This window comes from Lutjanus erythropterus, chromosome 3, assembly GCF_056507025.1.
Source record: "Lutjanus erythropterus isolate fLutEry1 chromosome 3, fLutEry1.hap2, whole genome shotgun sequence".
Classification (NCBI taxonomy): domain Eukaryota; kingdom Metazoa; phylum Chordata; class Actinopteri; order Lutjaniformes; family Lutjanidae; genus Lutjanus; species Lutjanus erythropterus.
The window spans coordinates 1781310-1808405 of NC_139319.1; the positions used below are offsets into that span (position 1 = coordinate 1781310).

Consider the following 27096-nt stretch of genomic DNA (forward strand, 5'->3'; position numbering starts at 1 on the left):
CGCTCCAAACCAGCTCCTCATTCGCAGTTCACTGCTAGCAAACACTGTGTGCGCCTGGTTTGGGGGCTGGACCAAAACTGAGGCGGGCGTTTGGCAGTAGAAGCTGTCTGGATTTTGAAATTTAACATTTCAACTTGTCCAGTATTTTGGTTAAAACACCTGTAAAACAAACAACAGTCCTAACCACCTCAGCTGTACTGAGCTGTAATGCTAGCATGCTAACTCACTGAAATAAGATGTGTCAGTATTTAGCTGCAGGTAGAACCTGCAGAGCCACTAACATGGTTGTAGAGTCTCAGTGGATGACAAATTATTCAATCTCTGAACCCAACCAACAACAATTTAGCCTCTTTGGGGTTTCCAGTGTCGCTAGCAGGAATCCAGATAGTGAATATGTGGACCAACACCTCCTCTTCTGTGCACCGGTTATTGTTGACAGTCCCATTAGCAGCTTGAGATGTGACAATGGAGGCAGACAATCTTTTAGCTAATCCTTATAAATAAATCTGTATATGAATGCAGATACATTTTTTTGAAAAGCTAATTGTCTTCAGACAATAGCCGATGTTCCAAGATTGCATTTTGTATTTATGTGTTTTGCCTCTTTTGTGCTCCATATTGACTGTTTTTCCTGCATGCAACCAAAGTCCACACACATGACTGTCAATTGTCCTCGGATTACAAACAACACCAGAATGCTTCAGATGCCAAAATCTTATCCCTTGAACAAGAAAAGACCAAGACTTTTTTATGTTGAGACCAAAACAAGACCAGGACTGTTGGGTTGAAGACTTTGAGGGTCGAGACTATATGCCGTCACATCTCTGGCTCACTGTGTACTGTGTGTAGTGTTAGAAGCAAACGATGCCGTGACTTAACTTTATATGTTAGCTGTGTATCTTTATGTAACTTGTGTTGTCAATGTTTACCACAAGCAAAAACATAATTAAGGAACAACAACCACATGTCCCGTCCCCTCAGTCTCCCCTCAGTCTCTCTTGACTGGAGAATCTAAATTCATATGTAACTAAAATGTTTGTGGAGATGTAAAGTTGACCACAGGGCGGCTACAGGTTCTTAAAAAAAAGTCTCAAGTTGCCTTTAATTCACATTTACAAATTAAAGGTCTTGAAAGAATAAATTAGTCTTAAATTCTGTTTGGGATGTTCTTAAAGTCAAGTTTTAAACAATATAAAATGCTCTGCAGGAAGTAATAGATTGTGTCTGGGTTTTTTTTTTTGCAAAAAAAGTCCAAATAACTTGTTTAAATGGCTTTTTCACACTAATAAACTTACAAATGATTTGGACAAATGTTCCTAAACTCAACCAGTTACTGTCATTTTGACTGACAATATATGTTTTTATCCAGAATATGCTGATATTTTCACATTTGATGTTTACTTTTATTGCAAAATTGCCCTTAAATTTAGTTAAAATGGTGGCATTAAAAAGCCTGAAAGTCTATAAATTTATATTTATATATTTAACTTGCTAATACATGTTGACACCCTCGACTAATCTGATCAATTAGATCTTAACCTACATACAGTTATGTAGATACAGGTATATGCAGTTCTGAAGGTTTTTAAAGGTTTTTGTTTTCACTTCTGTGAGTTAAACCAAAAGGATAACCAAAACTATCAGAGTGAGACAGAGAGTGAGTTTTTCTTTGAGTTGAATTTAAAAAAAGCTCCAGCAGGGTGTTTTCTGAGTACAGACTTGGGGGCTAAAGACAAACTGTGTCACACCTCCATTTGGAAACAAATCTGCTTTATCAGACCGTTCACTGTGACTGGACGTATCAGCAGCCAGACCACAAGCTGCTTCAGCTCGCTCTGTGTTGGCTGGTAGAGATTTAAACATCACTTACACACAGCCAGCTCCCCAGTTGACCTCCATGATGAAGCCAAATGTGGTTAATAAGAGATTTCTTTGACGTTACTGAAAAACCTCAGTTCAGCAAGACTTCAGATGACATCTGCTAACTGCAGGCTAACTCAGAAGCCTCAGCCAAACTCCCCAGCATATTTGGCCAGAGCTTGGCGTTAATTTGCCATCCTGGAGAACATAAACAGAGAAACATGTCCTCAGCATAAAAGACCATAATACTGTCACTTTGAATGGGCTTTCTGAGACACTGGATGTGAAGTAAAAAGAGACAGAAATCCACCTGTTTGTTCTCTTCTCAACAGTGAAGTGAGAGGATCAATCTCAATCCTCACGTCTGTGTTTTCAGTACAGAGCTGGAGTCAGGATGTGGTTAGCCTAGCTTAGCTTGAAAAGAGATGGAAACAGGTAGCCTGGCTCTGTCCAAAGTTTAAAAAAAATACACCTAACAAACTTCTAAAGCTCACAGATTCACATGCTGTGTTTTATTTGTCATTTTACATTGCTATTTGTGCATTGTTCAAGTTAAGCCAGCACATGTATACTAACTATATTAGCACTTAATCATTTTATGGCGCCTACAGACTGTGAAATTTCAGCAATCTTATCATTTTTGCAAGCCATACTGTGCAATGGGTCTAAAACAAACTTGGATGCAGCATCAAGATTGATGTGTGTAGTCTGTACAATGATCACACTCATTGAATCTTTGGGTACGAAGCAAATCGATACACAGGAAAGCATCATCAGTGTGCAGCGTCCATCTGCACCACTGCAGCGGTAAACAACGAAGCTAAGCAAGAATGCAGCCCTTGCAATAGTGTTATTTATCTGTGTAGAAAAAATCCAAGAAGAGGAGGAGGTGAATGTGGTCCATGTCGTGTCAGACTTTTTCCCACAGTATCTTTGCTCACAAAACTGTGATAATGGCCATCTTTGAAACGGTGCAATTTTGGACAGTGACAAAAGATATCGGCATTTTTCTTTCACATTGGCCATCTTTCATCTGCTACAGCCCCAAACCTCGGTGTGTACCTGGTTTTAGGGGAAGTTACTAGTTGGCAGTATATTAAGACAAAGACAATACCAAGACTTTGAGGGCATGAGACCAAGTCAAGACCAAGACTTTATGGTTGAGACCAAGACAAGACTCCAAGATGATGTCTTTAAATGTGTCATTATGTCAGTGTACAACTCAAAGATATTCAGTTTAATATGATAATAAACAAAGAAATGCAGGAAATCTCCATATTCAAGAGGCTAAAACTGCATTTTCTGCCATTTTGCATGAAAAATGAATTTACTTATTAATTGATTATCAAAACAGTTCAATAGTTTACTTCTGTTTCACCACTTGCCTGGTTGGACAAGTAGCTGCCAGTTTTACCTGCAGGACATGTCCTTTTACTTGTCCCAGGAAAGCAAATGATCATTATTGTTGAGCCCTGAAAAAGGGACAGGTGTTTTCACATATACTTTTGAATACTTTTGAATCTTAACACAGCAGGTAATTATATTTTAGACAATAATGTTGAGCAACAATCATGATAGTGCCAGGTGCACAAAGCCAGCTCCATAAACTGATCTTGACCTCAACCCCATCTGACACCTTTCCAATGAACTGGAGCACCAACCGCGAGCCAGAACTGATCACCAGCATCAGTGTTGGACCTCATTAATGCTCCCGTGGTTCAGCTGGAGCACCTCCCTGCAGCAGGTCCAAACATCTGGTGGAGAGCCTGAAACCAGAGGAGTGAGGATGACATGTATGACTGCAACCAGCGTCCACATACTTTTGGCCACTTAGTGTATTCAGAGCCTCTTGTATGTTTTTCTCACGGCAGGGTAGATTCAGCTTCATGTCTGCCTCAGTGTTTTTTCTTATTCCAGCGCTGACCTCAGCAGTGAGGTCACCTTTATTAGAGCGCTGGATTGGCTTTTATTCATCTGACCCCTCCCACCACGGCCAGCAGAGAGGAGAAATGGACCGTAGTGGAAATGTGGTGGAAAATAAAGACTCTCTCCTCCTCCTCCTCCTCCTCCTCCTCCTCCTCCTCCTCCTCCTCCTCCTCTCTCCAGTGAGCGTTCTTCCAACAGACCACGGATAATAAAATTTTGCACAAACAGTTCTTAAAAAGCGCAGCGATGGACGAGGCAGGCGGCACGACCCGACCGCTTCATGTGTTTTTTCTCTATCTCACATGTGTCGAGCAGAGATTCATCATGTTGTGCAACAGCAGACCTTGAGGACTGTTGGAGGAACACGTGATGTTTCTCTGGCAAACCAGGACGCTTTTTATTGGCGTGTTTCATGTGCATTCAACAAAGTTTTAGTGGAATCACACGTGGTTTCCTGAGCAGAAAAGTGTCCTTTGGTTGAATATTTGGCAGAGTCTCTTGATTTACAACAAAAACACTCAAACATGAAGCCACAGCTGTGTCGTCCCACCATGAATGTGTTCTTATCAGCCAGTTGTCTGATACTGCAGTCATATCCTCCTCAGGTTGTCACAGTTTCTGACACGGCAAGTTGGTAGTTCAACTTTGATGTGTTTATGTGCCTATTAGTCGTAAAGTGGAACCACTAAAGGTAGAGTAGGGGACTAGTTTTTGAGGTTATTGCTAATAAATAACATTTCTAATTAATCTATATCACTTAATATGATATTAAAACATAGATGTGACCAAAAACTGGTGTGCAATATATTACCCACTTTATTTCTGCATGTATGACGCCAACAGACAACAACTCTGCAACTTTTATAACAGTTTCTCTGATGTTCAGAGTTGTTGTTCATGTGAATTTCCCCAGTCAGGAAATCATTTTTCCTATTTTTCCAACACCACATGAATGCACTATTCACCTCTACTGTCACACAAACCAATCAGCAGTCTCTAACTGTTGATACCCATTTGATGAGAGATGAAGGAGAAAATATTTGCTGCAGTTACACAGACAATATTTTTTTAACCCGACTGAAATCATTCTGATTAGAGATTCCAATTTAACTGTTTACGTGGACGATAAATAAATTCTGATTAAATGCCCCAAAGCATTTAAACAGTATAAAACTTTTTTTGATTAGTGCACAGTGGTTCTGCCCACCGTGAAGAATCTAACTGATAGAAATATAACAGAAGAAGAAGAAGTGGTTCCGCCTGTTAAAGCAGTTTTCAAGACCTGGAAACAATATTTGTGTTACAGAAATACACAATGTTTAAAGAGGGAGAAAGTACAGGAGGCCTTTTACAACTCATCAGTAAACTTGTTCACTTCATCTCATGTTAAACCACGTATATTAATATATTTATTCCAAACAGAGAGAATTGATTGGATGAAGTCTTTATCTCATTCTTGAGAATTTTATCTTGAAGGGGGTTTAGATTTTTACTCAATTACAGGCTTACAGGCAGAAAATATATTTTAAAAGATCAAACTCTTGGCAATTAAACTTCGTAACGGGCCAAACTCCTAGTGATTTAATTTTGTGTTAAACGTAGACGTCTTACAAAGTCGGCAAAATGTTTTTTTCATTGTTTTCAAATGTTTTCATTTCACAGTTCAGCCATTTTAATTTTTAAAGTTTCTGGGAGTCTCTTAATGTTAATCAAAATACACATTTTTAAACCATAATTCTTATTTAGCTTTGAAATAGAAGGACTACAGAGTCGACATGTTATGGTTATAGAAATATTATTGATGAAGGACAGGGGTCCTCAGGATATAGCTGACCCTTTTTATGCCTGATTAAATCATGTTTTTGTAGAAATCTGACTGGCTGTATTTTATAACAAAGATTATTATAGTGATACATTTCTGCACCTATGAGGCGTACTGTTGGCAGAGGTGGAAAACTTTAAAGGTCCAGTGTGTTAAATTTATTGGCAAAATATGTCAGAAATTGAATATAATATTGATTAGTGTATAATCACCAAAACAATAGTCATTTTTTACCTTACAATGAGCCGTTTATGTCCATAGAAGACGCAGGTCTTCTTCCTCAGAGGACGCCGTGTTGCGCCGCCGTGTTGCGCCGCCATTTTTCTGCAGAATCTCAGAACAGACAAACCAAACACAAATTTAACAGCCACACATTGATGTTTGGGGTCTACTTCTACTGTAGACAAAAGTCAACACTCAGTGTTAGAGGTTGATTGAATGCACAATATTGTCATGTTGTGTTGAATATATTCACATTAAAACAGTGGAGTCATCAAACCATCAAGTCATCAATAACGTTCAAAATGCACTAAATAAACAAATGATCACTTCTCATCACTTGTTCATCTGTTGCTCAGCGTGTCTCCTCATCTGTCTTCACACATCGCTGCAGCTGAAGGTGCAGCAGCTTTTCACTTTTACACCTGTGATCACAAAAGAAGCTCCTCCACGTCTCCATCTCCTTCTTCCTCTTCATCACCCTCAAACTTCCTCCTCCTCTCTGTTAGTTCGCAGGTTGTTGTGAAGCCGAGTTGTCACAAGCCATTAGCAGGTTGGGTTGGACCTTTCTCTCCTCTGCTCTCTAAGGAGGGAGAAGAGAGGAGGAGAGCGGGGTGGAGGGGAGTAAATCAGCCTCAGGGAGCTTGCGGTTCAGCCTAATGAGGCTGAGAGCTTGTTTATGGAGTTACGCATCATTTTTATGATTATTTCCACCTTTTCAGGCTCTGCTGCGCGGCAGAATCCTGCCTCTGTTCAGTCTTAGCGAGGCCCTGGTCTGCCGCTGACTCCGGGCAGGGCGGCAGGACCTGGAGCCTGGAGCTCCTGCTGCAGGCTGCCGGGGGACTGTCGCCCTAACCTTGGCCCGGCGCTGTTAAAAACACTGAGGAGAAAATGAGCCTCATTAAACAGGCAGAGAAAGTGCAGTAAAAACACCGGGCCCGGCAGCTTTTAGTGGTTTTCAGTTGAAATGCTGCATTATGTGCCATGATCCAAAACCTGCGGGGGGATGGTGGTGGGGCACAGAGAGGGTTAGAAGGCAGGGCAGGCCGGCGTGACTGCAGGGTCACCAGCTTGAATCCACTCATCAACTGGGAAAATGAGCGCAGGGGAAAGTACATGAGTGAAGGCATGTGTTTTGTAGGAACCTTTAATGGGCAGAAAAGTGCTGAGAGGCTTCATCTACAGCGGGTGAAATGTGCTAACGTTAGCTAGCAGGCTGTGTTTGACCAATGAGCTCTTTGTTGTGAAAACTTAATTGAGTTTTTACTGTTTTTGTGTCAGTGAGTCAAAACAAATTTTTTAAAAAAATGCAAATTTTAAGCTTTTAAAACATTTATCCTTTGCCTTTTTCCAGAAGAAATTGAATGATTCTGTATTTTGAGGGGAGCGTGCTCAATCTAAAACAGGCTGGTAAATTATTCTTTAAAGACTAGTTTTTAACCATAAGATTTCTGCTGCATCACAGGTCGGGATTTTCCCACTTCCAAGTAGAAAAAGTTCAATGAAACGCCACTAAAAGTTGCAGTTCCTACTTGTGAACATCCATGGAAGCCCGAAATAACACATACTATCATATAATAAAACCTGTTCAGCATGTAAATGTGATGCTAGTGTTGTTAAATGCTATAAAATAAAATATATAATGGTGTCTGTTACCTCACATGTCAATTTTCCTCCTTTGTGACATTTATACATGAAGGCTCCACAGCTGACAGTTTAATTAATTGTACACTTGCCCAAGAAGCCCAGACATGTTTTTGGTTACTTTTGGCATTGTGCACCTTGAAGGCTTTGAGGTTGAAATTTGGATATTTCAACTGGGAAATTCCGACCTCCGGCGTCGTCTGGAATGCAGCGTTGGGGTCCACACAAAACCACCAAGCCCTGTCTTCCCTAGTAACAGTTGCTATGTCTGTCAAGCTTTCCACGGTGACAGATTTAACATCACAATTGGCAGTAACTTCTGAAACACAAGATCTTTGATTCCACAGAGAAGCAAACAAAAGTCGGGATCTCATTTCTAGTTAAATGACCATCACCAGCAAAAGTGTAGCTAGCTAATGTAAGCTAATGCTAAAACTCTTTGAATGTTATCTCCAGCTGAGAACTAGCTTACTGCAGGTAGTAAGCTAGTTAGCTGGACATGCTAATGTTTGCAGCTTCTGTTAGAGCGGATAAAGTGCAGTCTTGCTGAGGTTTTTGAAAGACTACAAAAATGATGCCACCCTCCAAATTTATGAAACACTGACTATCTCTCCTTAGAGCCCCATGCACATCCCTTCAACATGAAGAGAAATGAAAAGCTTCACAGGCCTGCAGAGCCTGTTTACAGCTGCTAATCAATGATTGGACAGTTGCTGAGTCACTCGTTGGCCAGACATTTAGGCATGTTTGGAAACACTGGTTTCCTGTCAAGACTACGAAACAAAGTTCAGGTGGTTTCTTCCTTTTCTTCTCCGTGTGCTGATCAGGTGACTGCCTGGATAACGGCATGGCGTCTCCCAGCACAGGCGATGACGACGACCCCGACAAAGACAAACTGCACAACAAAAAAAGAGGCATCTTCCCCAAAGTGGCCACCAACATCCTGAGAGCCTGGCTTTTCCAGCACCTGACGGTAAGTGCATCCGGATTGTCAGACTGTGAAATACTTACTGTCATGGAAGCACATAAACGTCCTGACTGTGGTTGTGCATATTGAAGTGAGCTGAGCTGTTATGGCGGTCCCTACTCTGTTCTAGTTGTTGGTAGCCTGGACTGACGTCTTTAAACCTGTTGGAGTTCATGGAAGTTACTTTGAAGTCTTTGTCATCTTCTCTCGCATCAGAAAACAACTTTATTTGTCATTTTTGAAATGAGAATGAGGTAACATCCATTTTGTTGACAGTCACTGTTTGACCACGGAGCATACTGTGTGGGGACGGACCGTCGTTCCAACATTATTCTCAAACCCCAATAGCAAAATAATTTGCCTTTGGACTGTCTTGCTCATGAGCACTTGTGACTGTTTTGGAGAGTTAAACCTGTGACACTGCCTCTGATCTACTGTGAAGTTGTGTTGACCTTCTCTTCCCAATTTGGGGACGTTCTCGGTCTGGGGTGATGACCTTTGACCTGTGCTGTGGTTCAGGTATTTCACCTGTGGGCTCTTCAGAGGCGTCCTGACAGGAGCAAAGCAGAACTGTGACCTGTCTTAAGTCTTTTCATGCAGTTTGTACCAGAGGAATCCGATTTGCAACTCAGGTTGATTTAAACTTGGTTTGATGACAAGAACAAGTTTTAAAAAATTTAATTTACTGGATATTTTTTAGAAACATTGTCTGTTCTGCTTATTTGTTCTTGGCGTATTTTGTCAACATCGCTGGTTACAGATGCATAAATGCTTTCACACAGGGACTGTAATAATAAAAGGACAGAACAAGCACTAACAAGTGTTGCTAAGCTACACAGAAGAGAGCAGTACAATACAAAGAATTGTAATCACTGCACAGAAATAATTGAATACAGGGAGGAAGGTATTTGCTCATGACTCATGTTCAACATCCTCAGTTGTATTCATAGTGCCAAATAAATCAGTTAATGCTAAGACTTCCAGCTGCAGTGAAGACAAAAGTAAAGCAACAAACATTCATCATGTGTGTGTCAGTATTTACTTCTTTAATGGTCCAGATTCTTTTTTTTGTGATTGTGAAATCCAGAAGTTTTGTTTCTCGTAAGCTCAGCCAGGGATTTTGTTTCATTTAGCGACTTAATCCAGCTATAATAGTTCAGACTTTGACAAAGTTAAAAATATTTTGCCTTTAGTTATCCAGGGATAATACTAATTCATAATGCACCTTAACCTGGTTCCAGTGTCTCAAAGGCCCAGTTAAACCTGACATGAAGATGCATCGCCACATGCTCGCTTCCTCGCTCGATATAAACATGTGGATGCATAACACCAGTTTGCAAAGACTGAATGTGTTGATGTTTTTAACTGGTGGGCCAACAGTAGAGGCCAACATGCTGGGACAAACACAATGTTTTTAACACAAAGAAACATTTGTCGAATTTACAAGAAATACCAAATAATTATGAATTTGTCATAGACAGCATTTTACTATGTTTACAAACTTTCTCCTCATTAAACAACTCATAAAACTGAAAGAATTTTAAAGGAAGTCTGGTGGACTTTCTCCACGGGCAACAAAGAAGCAGCCAACTGTTTGTTGTATTTGTAAAATTTAACATGTTTGCAGAACCTTGAATAAAATGTTGTCTTCTTTAATAAATGTAGTGTAACAGTTGAAATCAGTTGAAGCTGTGTGCTCAAACAGCTGTTAAATATTAGCAGGTAGACACACTTCAGAAACCAGTGCAGCGATGCCAAAACAAACTGACACAATATTTTTTCTGAGGAAAGAAACAATTTTATGAGTTGGATTTAATGCTGAATTTACAAGAAGGTACAAATAATTAATTTTTCATTAAGAGTGTTTCTCAAAGTTTATAAAGTTTCTTTTTACTCAGTAACTCACAAAATTGCACATTTTTTGAAGGGAGTCCTCAGGTGACAAAGAAGCAGCCTGTGTTTGTAACCGTTTCCTGTATTTGGACAATTTGTTTGTTTGTTGTCAATAAAATGTTGCCTTCTTTCATATATAGTGTAAACTGTGAAATCAGTTAAAGTGCGTTGAAACAGCTGTTAAATTATAGCAGGTAGACGATCTTCAGACATTGCAACACTGCAACAAACTGACAATTTTTTTTACAAGAAAGAAACAACTCAATGTGTTGTATTTAGAGCTGAATTTATAACAAGTCATGAATGATTAAAAATTTGTCTTGGAGAGCTTTTCACAAAGTTAAATGACTCACAAAATTTCACAATATTTTAAGGGTGTCTGGAGACTTTCTCCATGGGTACGGCAAACTGATATGTTTTTACAAGGAAAGAAATAATTTAATGTTTTGCATTTACCAAATTTACAAGAAGGCATGAATTATTAAGAATTTGTCATAGGGAGCATTTCACAAACTTCTCCAAGTTTCTCCAAACTCAGTAACTCACAAAAATGCACAGTTTTCAAGGGAGTCTGTACAGAGATGCTGCAACAAACAAGTTTTTTGTTGTTGTTGTTTTCTGGGTTTTTTTTTTTTTACAAGGAAAGAAACTTCATGTTTTGCATTTGTTGGATTTACAAGAAGGCACAGATGATGAAGAATTTGTCATAGCTGTTTCACAAAGTTTATTAACTTTGTCTTCACTTAACGACTCTCAAAATTGCACAGTTTTTTAAGGGAGTCAGGGGATGCTGCGGTCACTAGTTCAATGGTGAAATCCGTTGAAACGGACAGCGTGTTCACAAACTCCTGCTGCTTATCTTGGCAGGTAGGAGAGTCCAAACACGTCAGACCACCTCCAAATGTGGTCTGAGCGATCGGATCTGAATGCATTAAAGACCTCGTGCTCATTTCCCTCATTAGGATTATGGTGCAACTGTGAAAGCACAGGTTCGTCTTCTGAGGTTTAGACAGGGTGTGTCCAAGGGATTAGAACAAAGGTTATTCCCACCAAGCTTTATATTAATATCCTTCTGTTTATCAGCATTGAGAATAAATCAATTTCCAATAATTCTAATAGTGAGAACGTAAGAACCTGAAGGGAAATATTATTTTTTATGAGCGTGAAGCTGAAATGAATCGTCCAGTAAAAGTGGGAGGAGACGGGCTTAGTGCTGAAAATCCCAGTCGTGACTGACTCATTGGTTTGGCTGAGGCCAGCAGGACAACCAAACACCCCCCCCACCCCCCCACCACCACCACCACCACCTCCTCCTCCTCCTCCTCCTCATCCTCCCTCTCCCCCTGCCTGCCTCCAAACATGGAGAGGCTAAATCGGTCCCTGCTCGGCGGGGGTCGGGGCCGCTGCCAGGACTCTGAGCTGAACCTGGAGGACAGTGAGTCCTGCAGCAGATGGGAGGTGAGAAGAACGGTGGGAGGGGGAGGAAACACTGGTACCTGAGAGGGGGAGGGAGGGAGGTAGGGAGGGAGGGGGAGGGAGCTGTTGGAGGTTGAGGTTGTATGAAGGGCAACAGTACAGTTAATGCAGGAATCAAAACACAAAGCAATAAACAGAGAAAAACAACATAAAATAAATTAGTAAATTCCTGAATATTAATTTAGACCCCTTTGAGCTGCCATGCCCCTTTGGTGTTAAATTTGACCCTGATTATTAATCGATTATTGAATTAATTGCCAACTATTTAGATAATTAATTAATCGGTTACTGTGCAAAAAACATGTGATCAGAAAATGTGATTCACAGTTACAAATTAAAAAGCAAAGTATTTCAAATTAGCTTCAACTCAACCTGCTGCAACATCGCTGCACATTTTAATATTTCAATAATGACAATCTATATTGAAATTACTGATATTTAAAGGGACAGTTCACCCTAAAATCAAAACTTCATAATTTTCCTCTGGCCTGTACACTGTAAACTGGAATAAGTTTGCAGAACTCAAAACAATTGAAGCAATCGGTTGCCACAATTTTCTTCATTCATCAACTCAACAGTTGGAGTTTTTCAAAGCTTAAATATATTGAGTTAGTGTTACAAGCCCTTCTATACAGTTAAATGAAAATTATTGAGTAAGCCAACAGAAATAGTTTCATGCAGCTCGGATTTTTTATTCACAACTCTCATTGCAATAAGTTAAAGAAAGTGAATCAATTTTAAGTATAAAAACCCATTGTTTCATGTTCAGTAAACTCAATATAGTAATAATAATAGTAATCAAATATTTTTGTGTTTTATGGACCTTATTTCCTCATTGAGTTTAATTAAGACAAAAGAATGAAAATTCTACTGTGCACTCAACATTTTTACAGCAGTTGAACCTCTAAATAAATTTAAGTTCTCACTTTTTACTACAAATAATTATTTTGAGCGTTTGTACAGTACAGTGTCCTGCTGTGTAGATGGTTTTGGTGTGAGTTGCAGAGTTTTGGAGATGTCAGCTGTAGAGATGTCTGACTTCTCTCCACTATAACGGGACTAAATGGCACTCGGCTCGTGGTGTTTAAGCACCAAAAAATACATGTGAAAAATCATAACTCGTTTACTCAAGATAATCCACACACTTTGTTGTGAGCAGTTGCATGTGAGAACTGCTTTCTTTCTAGTAGAAAATAAAGTAGCTCTGGTAGATTCTGCTACAGAAAGAAAGTAGGAGGAAAAATATGTAATTTTTGAGGTGAACTGTCCCTTTAAGTTCATTTTACTACCAGATGTTTACTGACTGTAATGGAGGTTTTCTTTGTTGCTGCTACTTTTACTCAATCCAACTTCTAAATATTTTACTACTCTCCCCTGTGTGTGTGTGTGTGTGTGTGTGTGTGTGTGTGTGTGTGTGTGTTTGTGTGTGTGTGGCATAATAATAATTTGTTGGAACTGACAGACTGTTTCTGTTAAGTTCTGCAGTTGGACTCTTTATTGTTGGCTGCTGCTTTAAGCTTCTGTTGGGCGGTCTTTAATCCTGCTGGACCCGGTAACTGTGGTAACCATGGTTACACCAAATACTAATGGAAAAGTTGTAGAGAAGCAACATGTGGAAAATGTGCGATTCAGCAAAACGATTTTGTCAATTTTACTCATAATCCTGCTGCTGTTTTAATCCCTGTGTCTGAGGCAGCAGAAACACTGCTGAGCTCTGTGTGTGTGTGTGTGTGTGTGTACGTGTTTGTGTGTGTGTGTGTGTGTGTGTGTGTGTGTGTGTGTGTGTGTGTGTGTGTACGTGTTTGTGTGTGTGTGTGTGTGTGTGTGTGTGTGTGTGTGTGTGTGTGTGTGTGTGTGTGTGGGCACATACATGTGTGGAGGGTGTTCTGGCTTCATCGCTGCCTCCCCTGAAGTCGTACACAAAATCCAGCAGCCTCCTCTGAGCCACAACTCATAAAAGCCGAGCCACAAGCCAACGTGCTGTTTACACAAACACACACACTCACAAACACACACACACACACACACTCACAAACACACACACACACACACACACACACACACACACACACACACACACACACACTCAGATGCACACACACACACACACTCAGATGCACACACGCAGCTTTTTCATGTGTTTTATATACTGTTTCATGTAAAAGTGCAAAAATCAACTGGAAGGCATCATCATCCCTGTTCATGTTAATTGGTGGGTAATTTCCCTCCCTCTCATGTTCTTCGCCTCCTTAAATGACTTTTATACAAAGTGGAGCACAAACAGGTGGAGGAAGCTTTGTGTACATTTGTTTACAGTCACCCAACTCATTAACGAGCTGCTTTGGCTTACAAATTACACACGTGACTCCATCAAAACAGCTGGAAAGACTTTGCACGTCCAACTGCTTCTCAGCACGACGACGACAGAGCGGGAAAAAAAAAAAGACTCCAGTGTCGGTATGAAGAGACGAGGAGCAGCTCCCAAACTTCAAAGCGAGCGCCACAATTACAGAGAAGGGCTTCACCCCGCTCGCCTGTCGGCCGGCTGAGGAATGGGCCTCCTGAGCCGAGCGGGACAGATGAGTTAGCAGGAAGCCCCGGCGCTGACCCCGCCGCCTCCCCCTGCCCTCCAACCATCAGGGGTCAGAGGTCACCGGGACACCTCCATCCATCCATCAGTGGCTGTTTACAGCCACAGAGCTGCAGATGTGGGTGATGGCGAGGCCACGGCGACCCACAGGCACCAACACGTGTTGAGTCGCCTGCCGCCACCCAGAGGTACACCCTCGCCCCCCTCCACCGCCTCAGCACAGCCGTGAGCGTACAGGAAGTCTCTCGCCATCAGACATCAAACGCACCGATGTGAAATCCACCGTCACCTCGGTTTGGTCCTGGCGTCTCCTCAGAGTATCTGTCCGTCATCAAATGTCCCCTCATTACTACTGAATCATCGGCGCCGCAGACTTAACACATGATCATGAAACATGGTGGTGACTGTTTACACGCTCCACCGCCAAACTATAAGACCAAAGAAATCAAAACGTGAATGTGCTGCATCTGTTTTACTCCCCGTTTAATTTTCTGGTAACTTGACAGATTTATAAGAGGTGGGAAGTACTAAGTACAAATACTTAGTAACTGTACTTATGTCTGGCTTTCTGTATCTGTACTTGAGTATTCTTTTCCTCTCCCTACATTTTAACACAAGTATCTGTACTTTCTACACTTTCTTAAGCAGCAGAGTAAAAAATTGAAGGCAACAGTTGTTAAACGTAATAAGACTAAAGCAGAGACGTGTGTGAGCCGTGAGAAAATAAACAAAATGAAATCACAAAATGTCAAGAAAGGAAAAACTTCTCTTGTATTATCAAACAGAAAAATTCAACCAATCACCTTCTGAATTCAAGTCTTTCTCTTTAGTGAACTGATACAAGATTTAATTGTCATTTTAACTCCATAAAACACACTTCATTTAAACTAAATGATAAAAAACAAAATAAAAAGCCACCTCGGTTTGTCTTTCCACTGTTAGAACAATCACTAAATTTGGTTTCGTCCAAAGAAATTCTTAATTCACCGCTGTAGATGTGAAGATATTCTGGCTGTACAGGCTGGAAAGATGGTTAGCCAGCAGCTAATGTTTTAACTGTTAGCCTGTCAGCTACAGGCGAATCCGGCGACCATTTTATGTGTTCCACCATCTAGCGCCGCCGCCATAGATGTGGCGGCAGGTTGTGTCTATTATTTTTGGTGTCTGCTTGTTGTATCCAGAACTCCATATTCGTGAGACTCTCACAAGATTTTTCATGATTTCGGTCAAAATGTTCACTGTTGCAGGATCTCACAGGTCTGGGGTTCCCTTCTAGACACCGTGTCTGCTGTTACCTGTTAATAGTGACCGATTCAATAATCGACTGACGACGTTAAACAGGAGGCCTCGGTACCTGATGAAGGTTCCTCTCAGGATGATGATATTAATGTTCTTCAAATTAAACACAGTAGTTCGACGTTGGTTGTGACAACAGCCAGAGATGGATCATAGAGAAGAGAAGAGACGGACCACCTCCACCTTCAAGTGATGAAGTACTGTGTAATATACTTTAAAACAATTATATGAATTCACATTTTACATCAGGTATTAAAGATTTTCATGAACAAAGTTCCTTTCTTTTAATATTTTTGATGTGGTGAACACCGTGGTCCGCTGTACACTCAGTGAGTCTCTCTGCTCTCAGACAGCAGCTCTCTTCATCAAGTAAAGCTTTGTGGATTTTGCATTCCTATTTTTTTCCAAAATTGAAGTTTGAAACGACTGTTGGAGCAGCTGAACTGCACACATTACATTAAACATGACTGTAAAAGTAGAAAGCTGTAAACTTCATATGACGGCTCGTATTCATTGGTGCTCATCCCGCTGGTTAAACGGCACCGCAGCAAAGCCGCTTGTTAACTTCCAGTACTTTGCCACATACTAGATGGATAAAAAGTACTACAGGCCAGATGAAAAATATGTATTTTTTATTTGAATTGTCTTTTTAAGTTTAACTCACCCACTTCAGTTTCCAAGGGAAACCTGCATTTTTTTCCAGCTGGGAACAAAGTTTTCAGTTTCTGAACTAATTTATTTTTTAGTGGATTTGGAACAGTTTAAAATTTGGTGCTTGAACCAGAACGGGTCTGGTTCCACTTTGGTGGAAAAGGCCTGACAGTCATCAAAACTTTGAGAACCTCTGCTTTAAAGTTTTCCGTGAGTTCTTGAGTTTCCTTAACAAGAAAAAAAATCCAACCATCAGGACTGTAGCCGGTCCAATCAGACCGAAAGCTCTCGTCTCTGGGTTTGGTTAAAAATGAAGGCCTCTGTGATCAGACGTTCATTTCCCTGCAGTGTGAGGAAGGCTGTTCTGTGGCTCCCTCACCCTGCAGTGAAAACATCATCCATTACCTCTGTGACAGGCCCCCCAGGGACCCCAGGGCCCGGCTCTCTGTGGGGGTCGCCTTTATTGACCTCTCGCCCCCTCACACACACATACGCACACATACACACACACACGTACACAAAAAAATGTCCAGCATGTGGTCACATACATCACGGAGCAGCCTTTCTTCCCTGACAGCGTAAATGAGCGTCCGTCAGATAATGAAGCGAGGAGGCCATCAGACGGCAGATGGAGGGAAAGATTCAAGCTGTCTGAAAAAAAGACACCTTTAATTACAAGCCTTAAAGGGATAGTTGGGTTTTTTCAGGTGGGGTTGTATGAGGTAGTCAGTGTATCGCCTACAGGAGAGGTTTCCCTGTTTACAGTGTCTGCAACAAAATGTAATCTCAACACAAAAAGCATCTCTATCATTTTAACTGTAAGCTATATTTAGAACATTTTCACTGCTTTACCAAACTGTTAGTTTGTTTGTGTTATCAACCATTTAAAACAAAGAAGTCACAAAAGAACACAAACTAACAGATCGAGGCAGCGGTACACCAGAAACTTCTTGGTTTCAAATAATCTGAACTATCCCTTTAAATAAGTGCTATCCTCTTTTCCACCAATAATCTGTAACTTAATCTGTATTTCTTTTCTTTTAAAGGGATGATTCACTCAAATATGAAAATTTACCCCTGACATGAAGTCAGCTTTAGTCAGCTTGGCTTTAGGAGACTTTGATCACACCAGACGAGCAGCATGGAGGCATTTTATGACTTTTTGGGGCTGTTTTTTTTTCCATTTGAAAACCGGTCACCATTCACTTCCATTGTTTGGGAGATTCTGCAGCAGTTTTGTGGACTAAAAAAAAAATAAACCTGACCTTCAATCAGCATGAAGGTGAGAAGATAATGACAGAATTTTCACTTCTGGGTGAACTATCCCTTTAATGTCGAACTGAATTACATCATACCAGAGGTGGACCACTGCTGATATATTTGTAACATGCTAACACACACACACACACACACACACACACACACGGACACACACTCTAAGTGAATAGTAATTACAGGCTCTTAACAGGTTTACTGGGACACTAAAAAACAACACCTCCCCCACATCACAGCATGAACTGGTGTGTGTTTGAAAGTGTGTGACGTGTGTTTACTGTACACTGTAAAAAAAAAAAAAAAAAAAAAAAATAGCTGATGACTTCAAATTTCAGGGCAACAGACTACAATAGATTTATGAGTTTTGAGCCCAACTCAAGACTCTTCAGTTTTGAAATAAACTTTGAAAAGTTTTGCACAATTTTCTACATATTCGTCCTTTAACTGAGAGGTTTCAGACTAATTAGTGTGTCATTTGTTCTACTGAGACGACTTATTGGCTCTTTAGTTTTTGAAATCTTTATGTTACAAAAAGAATAGTGCATGTTTGAAAAAATGTAGTATACTTAATGTGTTTGAATAATTAATTAAGTTGGATTTTATTCAGCTAAAACAATTCAGATGATTAAATCTGACTAAAACTAAATCAAACTCAACCCTGCAGCTCCTCACTCCGTCACTTACAGCGTGAAAACAAACCTTCCCTCCACCAAATGAAGCGAGAGTAAAAACACACATGGTCAGTGGTTCAGAGCTGCTCCACCTCACGGGATCATTTCAGAGTTTCCACTCGGGGTTTTAATCTGGAGCCACCTGCTCATTATAAAATTATAATCCTGTTAGCGGGAGGCGGCAACTCAGACCGCCTCGCAGCTCGCAGCCGCCCCGGACCAGTCTGGACCAGCACCAAACCGTTCTGGAGGCGCTGGACCGGGGTGAGTTTTATTCTGTCGGATCTGAGTTCAGTTTGACAGTTTCACAGTACTGTTTAGCTACACTGTAAATCCTAATGTCCAAATTAATTATTTATAATAACTAATAATATATAATAAAAATATTGAGTGCCATTAGAATTTTCTTTATTTTATATTTATAAAATTCAGAATTTTTGATCAATGAGGGAAATAAAATGCAAATATTTTAAGAAATTTAAATGATTAAGTCAAATTGAATATTGCAAGTACATACAACTCAGAATATTTTAAATCTAACTGCAGTCACAGTGCACATATAACAGTAACTCCAGATTCTTAAGCTCTGATAACCTCCAACCTTTGAGTTTAAGAACTCAGGAAAATTGTGGCAAAAGTTGCCTGGATTTTTTTTTTTTTTTTTCGATTACTGTTAACTTGTTCAGGTTTATAGTGTAATTAATTTCTAGGTCTACATCCACGTCACAGTGTGTTGACACAGACACTGTTTATTATTAAAATTTAGGTTATTATTTAAATCAATAGTTTTTAAAAAGCTGTATAGGTTTAATTTCTAATCGAGATCTAAATGTCAGGAAATGGAGAACCCAGAGAGAACCGGCTGTAACGATGCACATTATTAGTTTCTCTAATTATTATGATCACTGTCAGATTATTGGTTTTCCAAAGTTAAAGAGATGCTGCACAGAAGATCCAGGTGGATGGATACTCACGGCTCAAAAATAGATGGGATCAGGCAGCCAGAAGAAGAAGAAGAAGAAGCTGAAGCGGGACAGTTCCCAGCAGCCTTTGCAGAACATACAGGAAGTGAGACTTTGCTTCTTTCATAGTTTGCCAAGTCTTTTAATAACTTTTGATTAAAAACTAGTCTAGATGGTACATGGCGATTTTGAAGTTGAAATAAAATGTGTGGAAAACACCAAACCTGACCACTTAATTGAAAATGGCCGACTTGTTGTGTTTAGGTGATTGGTCCCTGTAGACTTTTTTGTGGATCTGGACATGGTGCATGTGTGTACCTATTTTCTTGCATGGGGGATTCTCCACCTCCAAAAACAACATCAGACGAAACTTTTCAACACGACAAACGTGTGCGCCAAGTTGCATATGATATTGAGCAGGTTTGGTCCCTCAAAAATGTGATTGAAGAGGACAAAAAAGAAGAAGAAGCCAAGCAAATCCACTATGGCCCTCACACCAATCAGTGCTCAGGCCCTAATTATAATTTTCTACAATATGTGTTGTTTGTTGTCAAAACTAAGAGCCAGTTGGAGCCAATCAGTTCTTTAATCAAGTGACATAAGAGGGCAGGAGGTTGGTCCTGGACCTGATTTTGAATAATAGAAAGGTTTAAATCATTCGTTCAGCAGCGTTTGTCTCTCAGGTTTCAAACATCTTGTAAAACACTTCTCAGCTCTTAGATAAACATTCGCTTTGTCGCATCTTGTTTTCGATGAAATCATCGGCGGGATGATTAAAGCTCCTCCCTGGAGGAGGCTGCGACTCCGAGGCTGAAATGTGATGAAACGAGCTCGTGATTATCGCTCTTTGTGGCAAATTAAATGCAGTTTAGGCCAATTACCTGCTATCAGATCACAGGGAAAACACAGCACTTTTGGCAGAGGGATGATCAGGGAGGAGAAAAGAAGACATCAAAGTCTTTCCCTCCTCACCACAGAGAGAGATGTGGTGAGTCCTCTGGTCTCGGCCCGAGGCTGTTTGACTGTCTGGACAATTCTTAAATAGCATTTGTAGTGAAAGCAGGAGGTGATGAGTGGTGGAATAAATCTTCTTTCCTCACTGTTCTGCCTCTTTATGCTAATTTATTCTTTCACATATCGGCTCAGCTGAAGGTAAACAGCTACACTACATTTAAGTGCTGTACTTCAGTACAATATTGAGGTACTTTTCCTTTAATATTTCCATTTTCTGATGTTTGATACTTCTACTCCACTACAATTCAGCAGCATGTTGTTCCGAATTTTACTCTGCTGGACACAAACTGGGAAATCAAGAAATTACTTTACTTAAAGGTTCTTAAAGTCACCTCAATCAAGAAACCAAAGTATCCTGTTTCAAGTAAATGTCTCAGCATAAACTCTTTTTTTCTTAAATTTGGGTAGAAATTCTTAGCTCAATCCAAAAAAAAATATTCTAATAATATTCTAAGTGTCTAGATTTTTAGTTTAAGAATTCTAGCCAAGCAAAATTGTCTTACTTAATTGACAAAACAAGACGATCTGTTTATATTTAAGAATTTTTAGCTTCTTGTCTTGACTGTTTTTGCAGTGAAAGTTACTGACATCTAGCAGTGAAACTCACAAAAAAGTGAAAGGACGTATCTACAGTGAGTGTTAAGTTTGTCCGTTCTGGGCTACTGTAGAAACATGGTGCTGCAACATGGTGCGTTCATGGCAGAGGAGCCGCTCCCTCTATAGACATAAAGGGCTCATTCTAAGGTAATGAAAACACAAGCGTTTTTAATTTTAGGTTATTATACATGAATGAAAACATACTTAAAATATTTCACTCCATTTCTGTCATATTCTGCCAAGAAATCCTGTAAACCTTAAACACTGGACCTTGAACTTATGTCACATACGTAACATAACTTAACTTATGTATGTACCTTAACTAATTAACTAACATAGAACTTATTTTAAACCAAACTATGATCTTTTCCTAAACCTAACTAATAGTTTTGGTGCCTAAACTTAACTGAAATGTGAGAACAAAGGTTATTTAAATTAGCTCCACTTTTACCAACTTCAACATTAAAGTAATACACATATTAATCAATAATTATAATCTAATAATGTCATATAGGTTGTAGTTTTAAAGTAAAAGAATAAAGAGTAAAGGATCTGCGTGCTTCTTCTACCAACAAGTGAAACTATTTCAGCACTTTGTTCCTGAAGGTTATTTTTGTTCACACATGTACAAACTGTGGTTTCAATTTGTCAACTCAGCCTGTCGTCACTTCAGTCCAGCGAGGGGGAAAAAGTATTTAAAGCCTTTACTGAAGTAGAAGTACAGTAACAAGACCACACATGAAAAATACTCACAAGTAAAAGTCCTGCATTCAAAATATTCTTCAGGTAAAATGTTTTGGTTTGTTTTGATGTTTCTTGTTGTAAGATTCATCACTGAGATGTTGTGTTGTTTTCTCCACCATGGCTGGAATCACAGTTTTTGAAAAACCTTGAGACCTACTTTATTTTCTGCTCACTCCTCTGAATCAGTTGCTTACGGGGCTGCAAGCCATCAACAACTGCTAGGCTAAAAACAAGGATTACTTAGTCCGTCACAGCAGCATCTGCAGAATAATTCTATACTCGATATGTTCTGATCCACTAAAGTTAGGAACCATATGAGATGAATAAATCCCTGCTAGCTTGACTGAACCTGATCAGCTATGTGTCTCCTCGGTCTTCATATCGGGGATTTCAAGGTCTGCTAGCAAACAAATGAGAGCTGCAGACGCCACTACAAAATCGATTTCAACTCACTTAATTCTGAACCGATTTTCATGTCTGTCTGTTTTGTCAACATGAGAAATTAAAGATGATAGTGGTTGCTTGTTGGAAGAATTTCAGTTGTTACGAGTTTCTCCAAAAATGTCGATTTCTGTATTGCTTATATTGTTGTAAAGCCACCTGGCTGTTCTAAATAAATTACATTGTTTAAATGGAGAGAGATGGACTGATCGTCAAGTTTATTATTGTCTTTATCAAGTTTATTCAGTTAGCTGAACCCAGGACACTGGGTTAGTATGGTTGGGCGATGTCCATTAGATTGGCACATGATGATGTCCACAGTGAAACGTCGCAATGGACGATATCGTTACTGTTTTTCTGTTACGTGCTTCAGTGAAAAAAGATGAAAATAATTAAAATAAATCAAAAATTTAAAGAGGAAAATAGTGTGATTGGTTCTTCCTTTAGTAAATCAGGTGCAAGAAGCTATGGGTCGACTTTTAAATCATGATGTCACAGTGGTGGAGGACTTAGTGGTTGATGAGTGTCAAGCAACGCGATGGACAATGGCGTCATCCATCGGCACAACCTTATCAGTTACAAAACGTTCTATGCATTTAAAAAATTATCACATCAGACTTTATCCAAAATTCTGCAAAGTTCAGCTGGCTGCATCTGGCAGTTTTCTGCACAGTTTGGCTGTTTTGGGTTAAAACGGGTTTGAGCTGGTTTGGGGTTGGTTGACCATTTTTTAGACAAATATTTTAAACATAATGCTATTGCTGTTGTATTTGTATAATTATCATGGATAATATTTTGGCAGTTTGTTCTGAGCAGTTATAAGGCTGAAAAACATCAAACCAATTATGCAACACAAGTTGTGGTGGCATTGCAGTAGGTGCTTCACCATCTGTCCTGGTGGAGATCTGCTCTGCTGAGTGACCTCTTCTAGTTTTTAATTTTATCTGATTGCATCTACATTTTTGTGCTCAAACTTCATTCAGATTAAGGCATTAAACTTCAGATATTTCTTGTAGTTTTTCCCACGGTGGAGAATCTGACTATTTGTACATGACTTGTTCTCCAGTTCTCTTAAATCACTCGTACGTGCCGAGTGGTTCCTGCATGAAGCCAAATGTTTCCATCTGAAATGTAGAAAGTCACTTGAAATTCAAATACGTCTCGGAACAGACTGTGCTTCTCTTTTACCTCCCACTCTAATGATCTGGTCGGAGTTAATCGTGTCTCTGCCGTGAGTCCGGTGTTTTGGATGCTCTGCTCTGCTCTCTGCACAGTTTAATGAGTCTGAACTTTAGCAGCGCCGCACGTTACATCAGCGTGAAAAATAGCTCCTGAAAGTGTTGCTTATCTGGGTCAGGGACGGGCAGCGACGTGCCGCGGAGGACCTGCAGCAGCTGGTTTCAGTCAGCACATGAAGAAACTCTCGCTCGCTGTCAGCTGTTGCACTGAAACATTATTTATTGTTTGCAGCGCTGCAGAAACTTGGCCAAGCTTTACATGAACTTTTCTCTACTGTCCACTCCCATTCTGTTTATTTAGAGCTGATACCAGAGAGCTCAGTGCCACCTCTTCACTTCACACCACAACACTGAGCACATGCACATACCTCCACCTTTTTCTCCAGTTTCTGGTCATTAACAAACTGTTCATGTGCATACCATGAATTTGACATTTTCCATTTCACATTTCCTACGTCTAAACTTTTACTTTACCTAAACCTACTGGAAAGGACAGTGAATTTTGTCCTCCATTTCTTACAGTACAGCCACTTTGGCTACTTAAGTCCAGAAACTAGAGGCAAAAACTTAGTTTTTTCACGTACTGAAGGCTGAACAACAAAGGAAGCTCAACACAGCCAGGCTTTCTTTGCATGAGCTGGCTTGACAAAACCTAAAAGCCCGATCAGAAATAACGGATATCACAACGGTGGTTATCAGTTTGCTTTATTATCTCAGACTCTTTGCATGCTCACATAAAAAGGAGCTTTTAGTGCGTCACTTGACTCTTCTGCACGCGAGCTGGCACTTCAGGTTGATATAACAGAGAGCTATGGAGAATATAAAGAATATTACAGGAGAAAGCAGCACTTGTTGCTGCAAATAAGGAATTAAACTTTACAGAGCAGAATTAAACCTTCTGTCATGAAAGAGACATGGAAATCACTTTAGTTTTTGGCCAAATCAAAGTAAAATAAAAGTTACTAACAGGATATTTTCTGTGATAAATAAGACTGAATTAAGGTGTTTATTATACTGCACTTTGTCTATTTGCATTAAATAATGCAGCATTTGTATATTTAAACATAAGATTTCAGAAGAAAATGTCTTCATGTCTTCACCTTCACTTTGTATTTTTTGGCTAAAAGAAAGAAAGAAGACAGACCTGATAGAATACACACTTAAATTCATTACATCATATACAGTCTCACACACACACACACACACACACACACACACACACACACACACACACACACACACACTCCAGGGATGGAGTTGTGCAGCTTTAGGCCTGTTCTGATCCTCTACTGTTAGAGAAACAAACTGAAACGACCCCCAACACACACACACACACACACACACACACACACACACACACACACACACACACACACACACACACACAGTCTAATTAACAGAGCTCTCTCTCCACTTGGCTTCCCTCTCTAATTGGCTCACCATTGCTCCTCATTAATTATGCTCCATTTCATACTCTCTTAATGAGTCTGGCCCCGCCTCCCTTCTTTAACGCTAATTAGCAGCTTTGAGGCTCGCACTGACAACAACAACAACAACAACAACAACATCAAGAACCAAGCGTGTGATGTTTTACAGTGTGTTAACATCTCTGTTCTTTTGTCCCTCTGCAGCACCCGTACCCGTCAGAGGAGCAGAAGAAGCAGCTGGCTCAGGACACCGGCCTCACCATCCTGCAGGTCAACAACTGGTGAGTCGGCCATGTTGGCGACACCACACTGTTGTTATGTTTGGGAAACCCTCCCGCCTCCTCCCTCTCCCTCCTCCTTCCTCCCCCCGGAGGCAACCTGAAGCTAATGATTTGAATGATTCCTGTGGGGTTGCCCCGTCTCCAAATATCCCCCAATTACAGCTTCAGAGGGGCGGAGGCGGTTAATTGGAGAGTTAATTGGAGCTTGGCGGGCGGAGGGTGGAGGTAGAGACCTGTAGGATGTTTCCTGGTGTGTTTCCTGTTTACTGATGCAGAAATGGAAACGTCAGCAAGGTTCACCGTCGGGGATTTAACACAAACTTAGCACACTGTCTAATTCACCCTGAAGTGAAAAGCAACTTTTCGGCAAAATAAGCAATTCCCAAAATGTGTTTTCAGGTTTTGTGACCCTTTTTGACCCAAGGAACCTTTACAGGAAGCTTTGTAGGAAATTTACCTGCATTACAAACACAGAACCTGGACCCAGTTTTTACTTTTCTGTTTTTAATTTGATTTGGGTCCGTTGAAGGTTTGGGAAACATCAGATTAGATTCTCTATTGTACACATACCATCTCTCCAGTGACACATGGAGGAATCTGAGAAGTCACTCATTCTTGAGATTTTTTTCATTTTGACTCAGTTACTGTGAAAGATATGTTTTAAAAGATCAAACTCTTCGTTATTAAACCTTGTGACAGACCAAACTCCTAGTGACTAAATTTTGGATTAAATGCAGACATCAGAGGTAAAATCTGATGGAGTCGACAAAATGTTCAATTTTTTCATTTCACAGCGTCGTCGTAGTGAGCAGCCATTTTATTTTTTAAAGTGTCTCAGAGTTCTCTTGAATCAAAATACACATTTTTAAACCATAATTCTTATTTAGGTTTGATTTAGAAGGACTACAGAGAAATATTATTGAATGAATTGATCTAAAAATAGAAAGTTTACCAGTGTTTGTATTCCCACCTTTTATAAACCAGGAAGTGAGACAGGGGTCCTTAGGGTATAGCTGACCCTTGTTTTTGTTTTTGTTTGGGGGGTCATTACATATATTACATTGTTTTTTCGTTTTTGTCTTGTATTCTATTTTTAATCTTGTTACGTCTTTTCCGTCATTTTTCGTCTTGTTACATAATTTTTGTTTACGTCTTTTTTGTTTGTTGCTTTGTTTTGTTACGTATGTTTCATGTTTTTTTGCCGTGTTCCTTGTCTTGTTACGTCTGTCGAGCATGATACACACTGATTGATACACCAAGAAACTTTTTTATATTAATACTGTCCCTCCCATTTGGATTGAAGTCAGTCTTGATGTTTGGAAGGCGGCGCACAGTGACACTAAATAAGAATAATCAATAATTTCTCTCAAATGCATTAAAACTAAAGTAACAAGCCTGTTTTGAAAATGTAAAGAGTAGAAAGTCCAGAAATTTGTGTTGTAGGTAGTAAAAGTAAAAAGTTGTTGGAAAAATAAATACTTAAGGAAAATACAGATACCTGAAACTTCTAAAGTATTTGTACTTAGTTACTTCCCACCTCTGTCTTGTTTGCATTATTGCCAGCAAACTAGCAAACATCTACCTGCCTCACAGCTTCAAACAAATCTTTATTGATAATTGTCAGTAGTAATAATAATATAATTTATTTGTACAGAAGGAGTTAGAATTAAACAACAACATTTCTAAAACAGGACTTTGTCACTTGTTGCTCTACATCACTGGATTCCTACGACCACTGGAAGTCCCTGCTTGTTTTTCTGGTGAGGACACGCTGCAAACTTCCGCTTTTGCTCCTCAGAGACATTTGTAGGATTTCAGAAGAGCTCAGATTGTACAACAAAAACATGTTCGGTGCAGTTTTGACAGCGGAGGACGTCACTCCTCATATCACACCTGTATACCTGCATCACTGAACCAATGATTTGCCTACATGGATCAGCATCATCATTAGTCGGAGCAGAGTCAATCAATCAACGTGACGTCTGAAACAGAAAGACGGATTTGAGGATTTTGAACATTTACATATATTTTGCATTAGATCATAAACAGCAGTAGAGTTCACACCGACCACTGAGGCCATGTTTATTTTATTTAGAACTTAT

General features: G+C 39.9%; 1 protein-coding gene across 1 annotated transcript in view; it reads left to right on the forward strand.

Moving 5' to 3' along the window:
• meis1a (Meis homeobox 1 a) overlaps positions 1-27096 on the forward strand; it is a 66241-nt gene that overhangs the window by 19288 nt on the left and 19857 nt on the right. Inside the window, exons 8-9 of the mRNA XM_084714606.1 lie at positions 8299-8444; positions 24918-24994. Of these exons, the coding sequence (XP_084570732.1) occupies positions 8299-8444; positions 24918-24994 (223 nt within the window). The remainder of the gene's footprint in view (positions 1-8298; positions 8445-24917; positions 24995-27096) is intronic.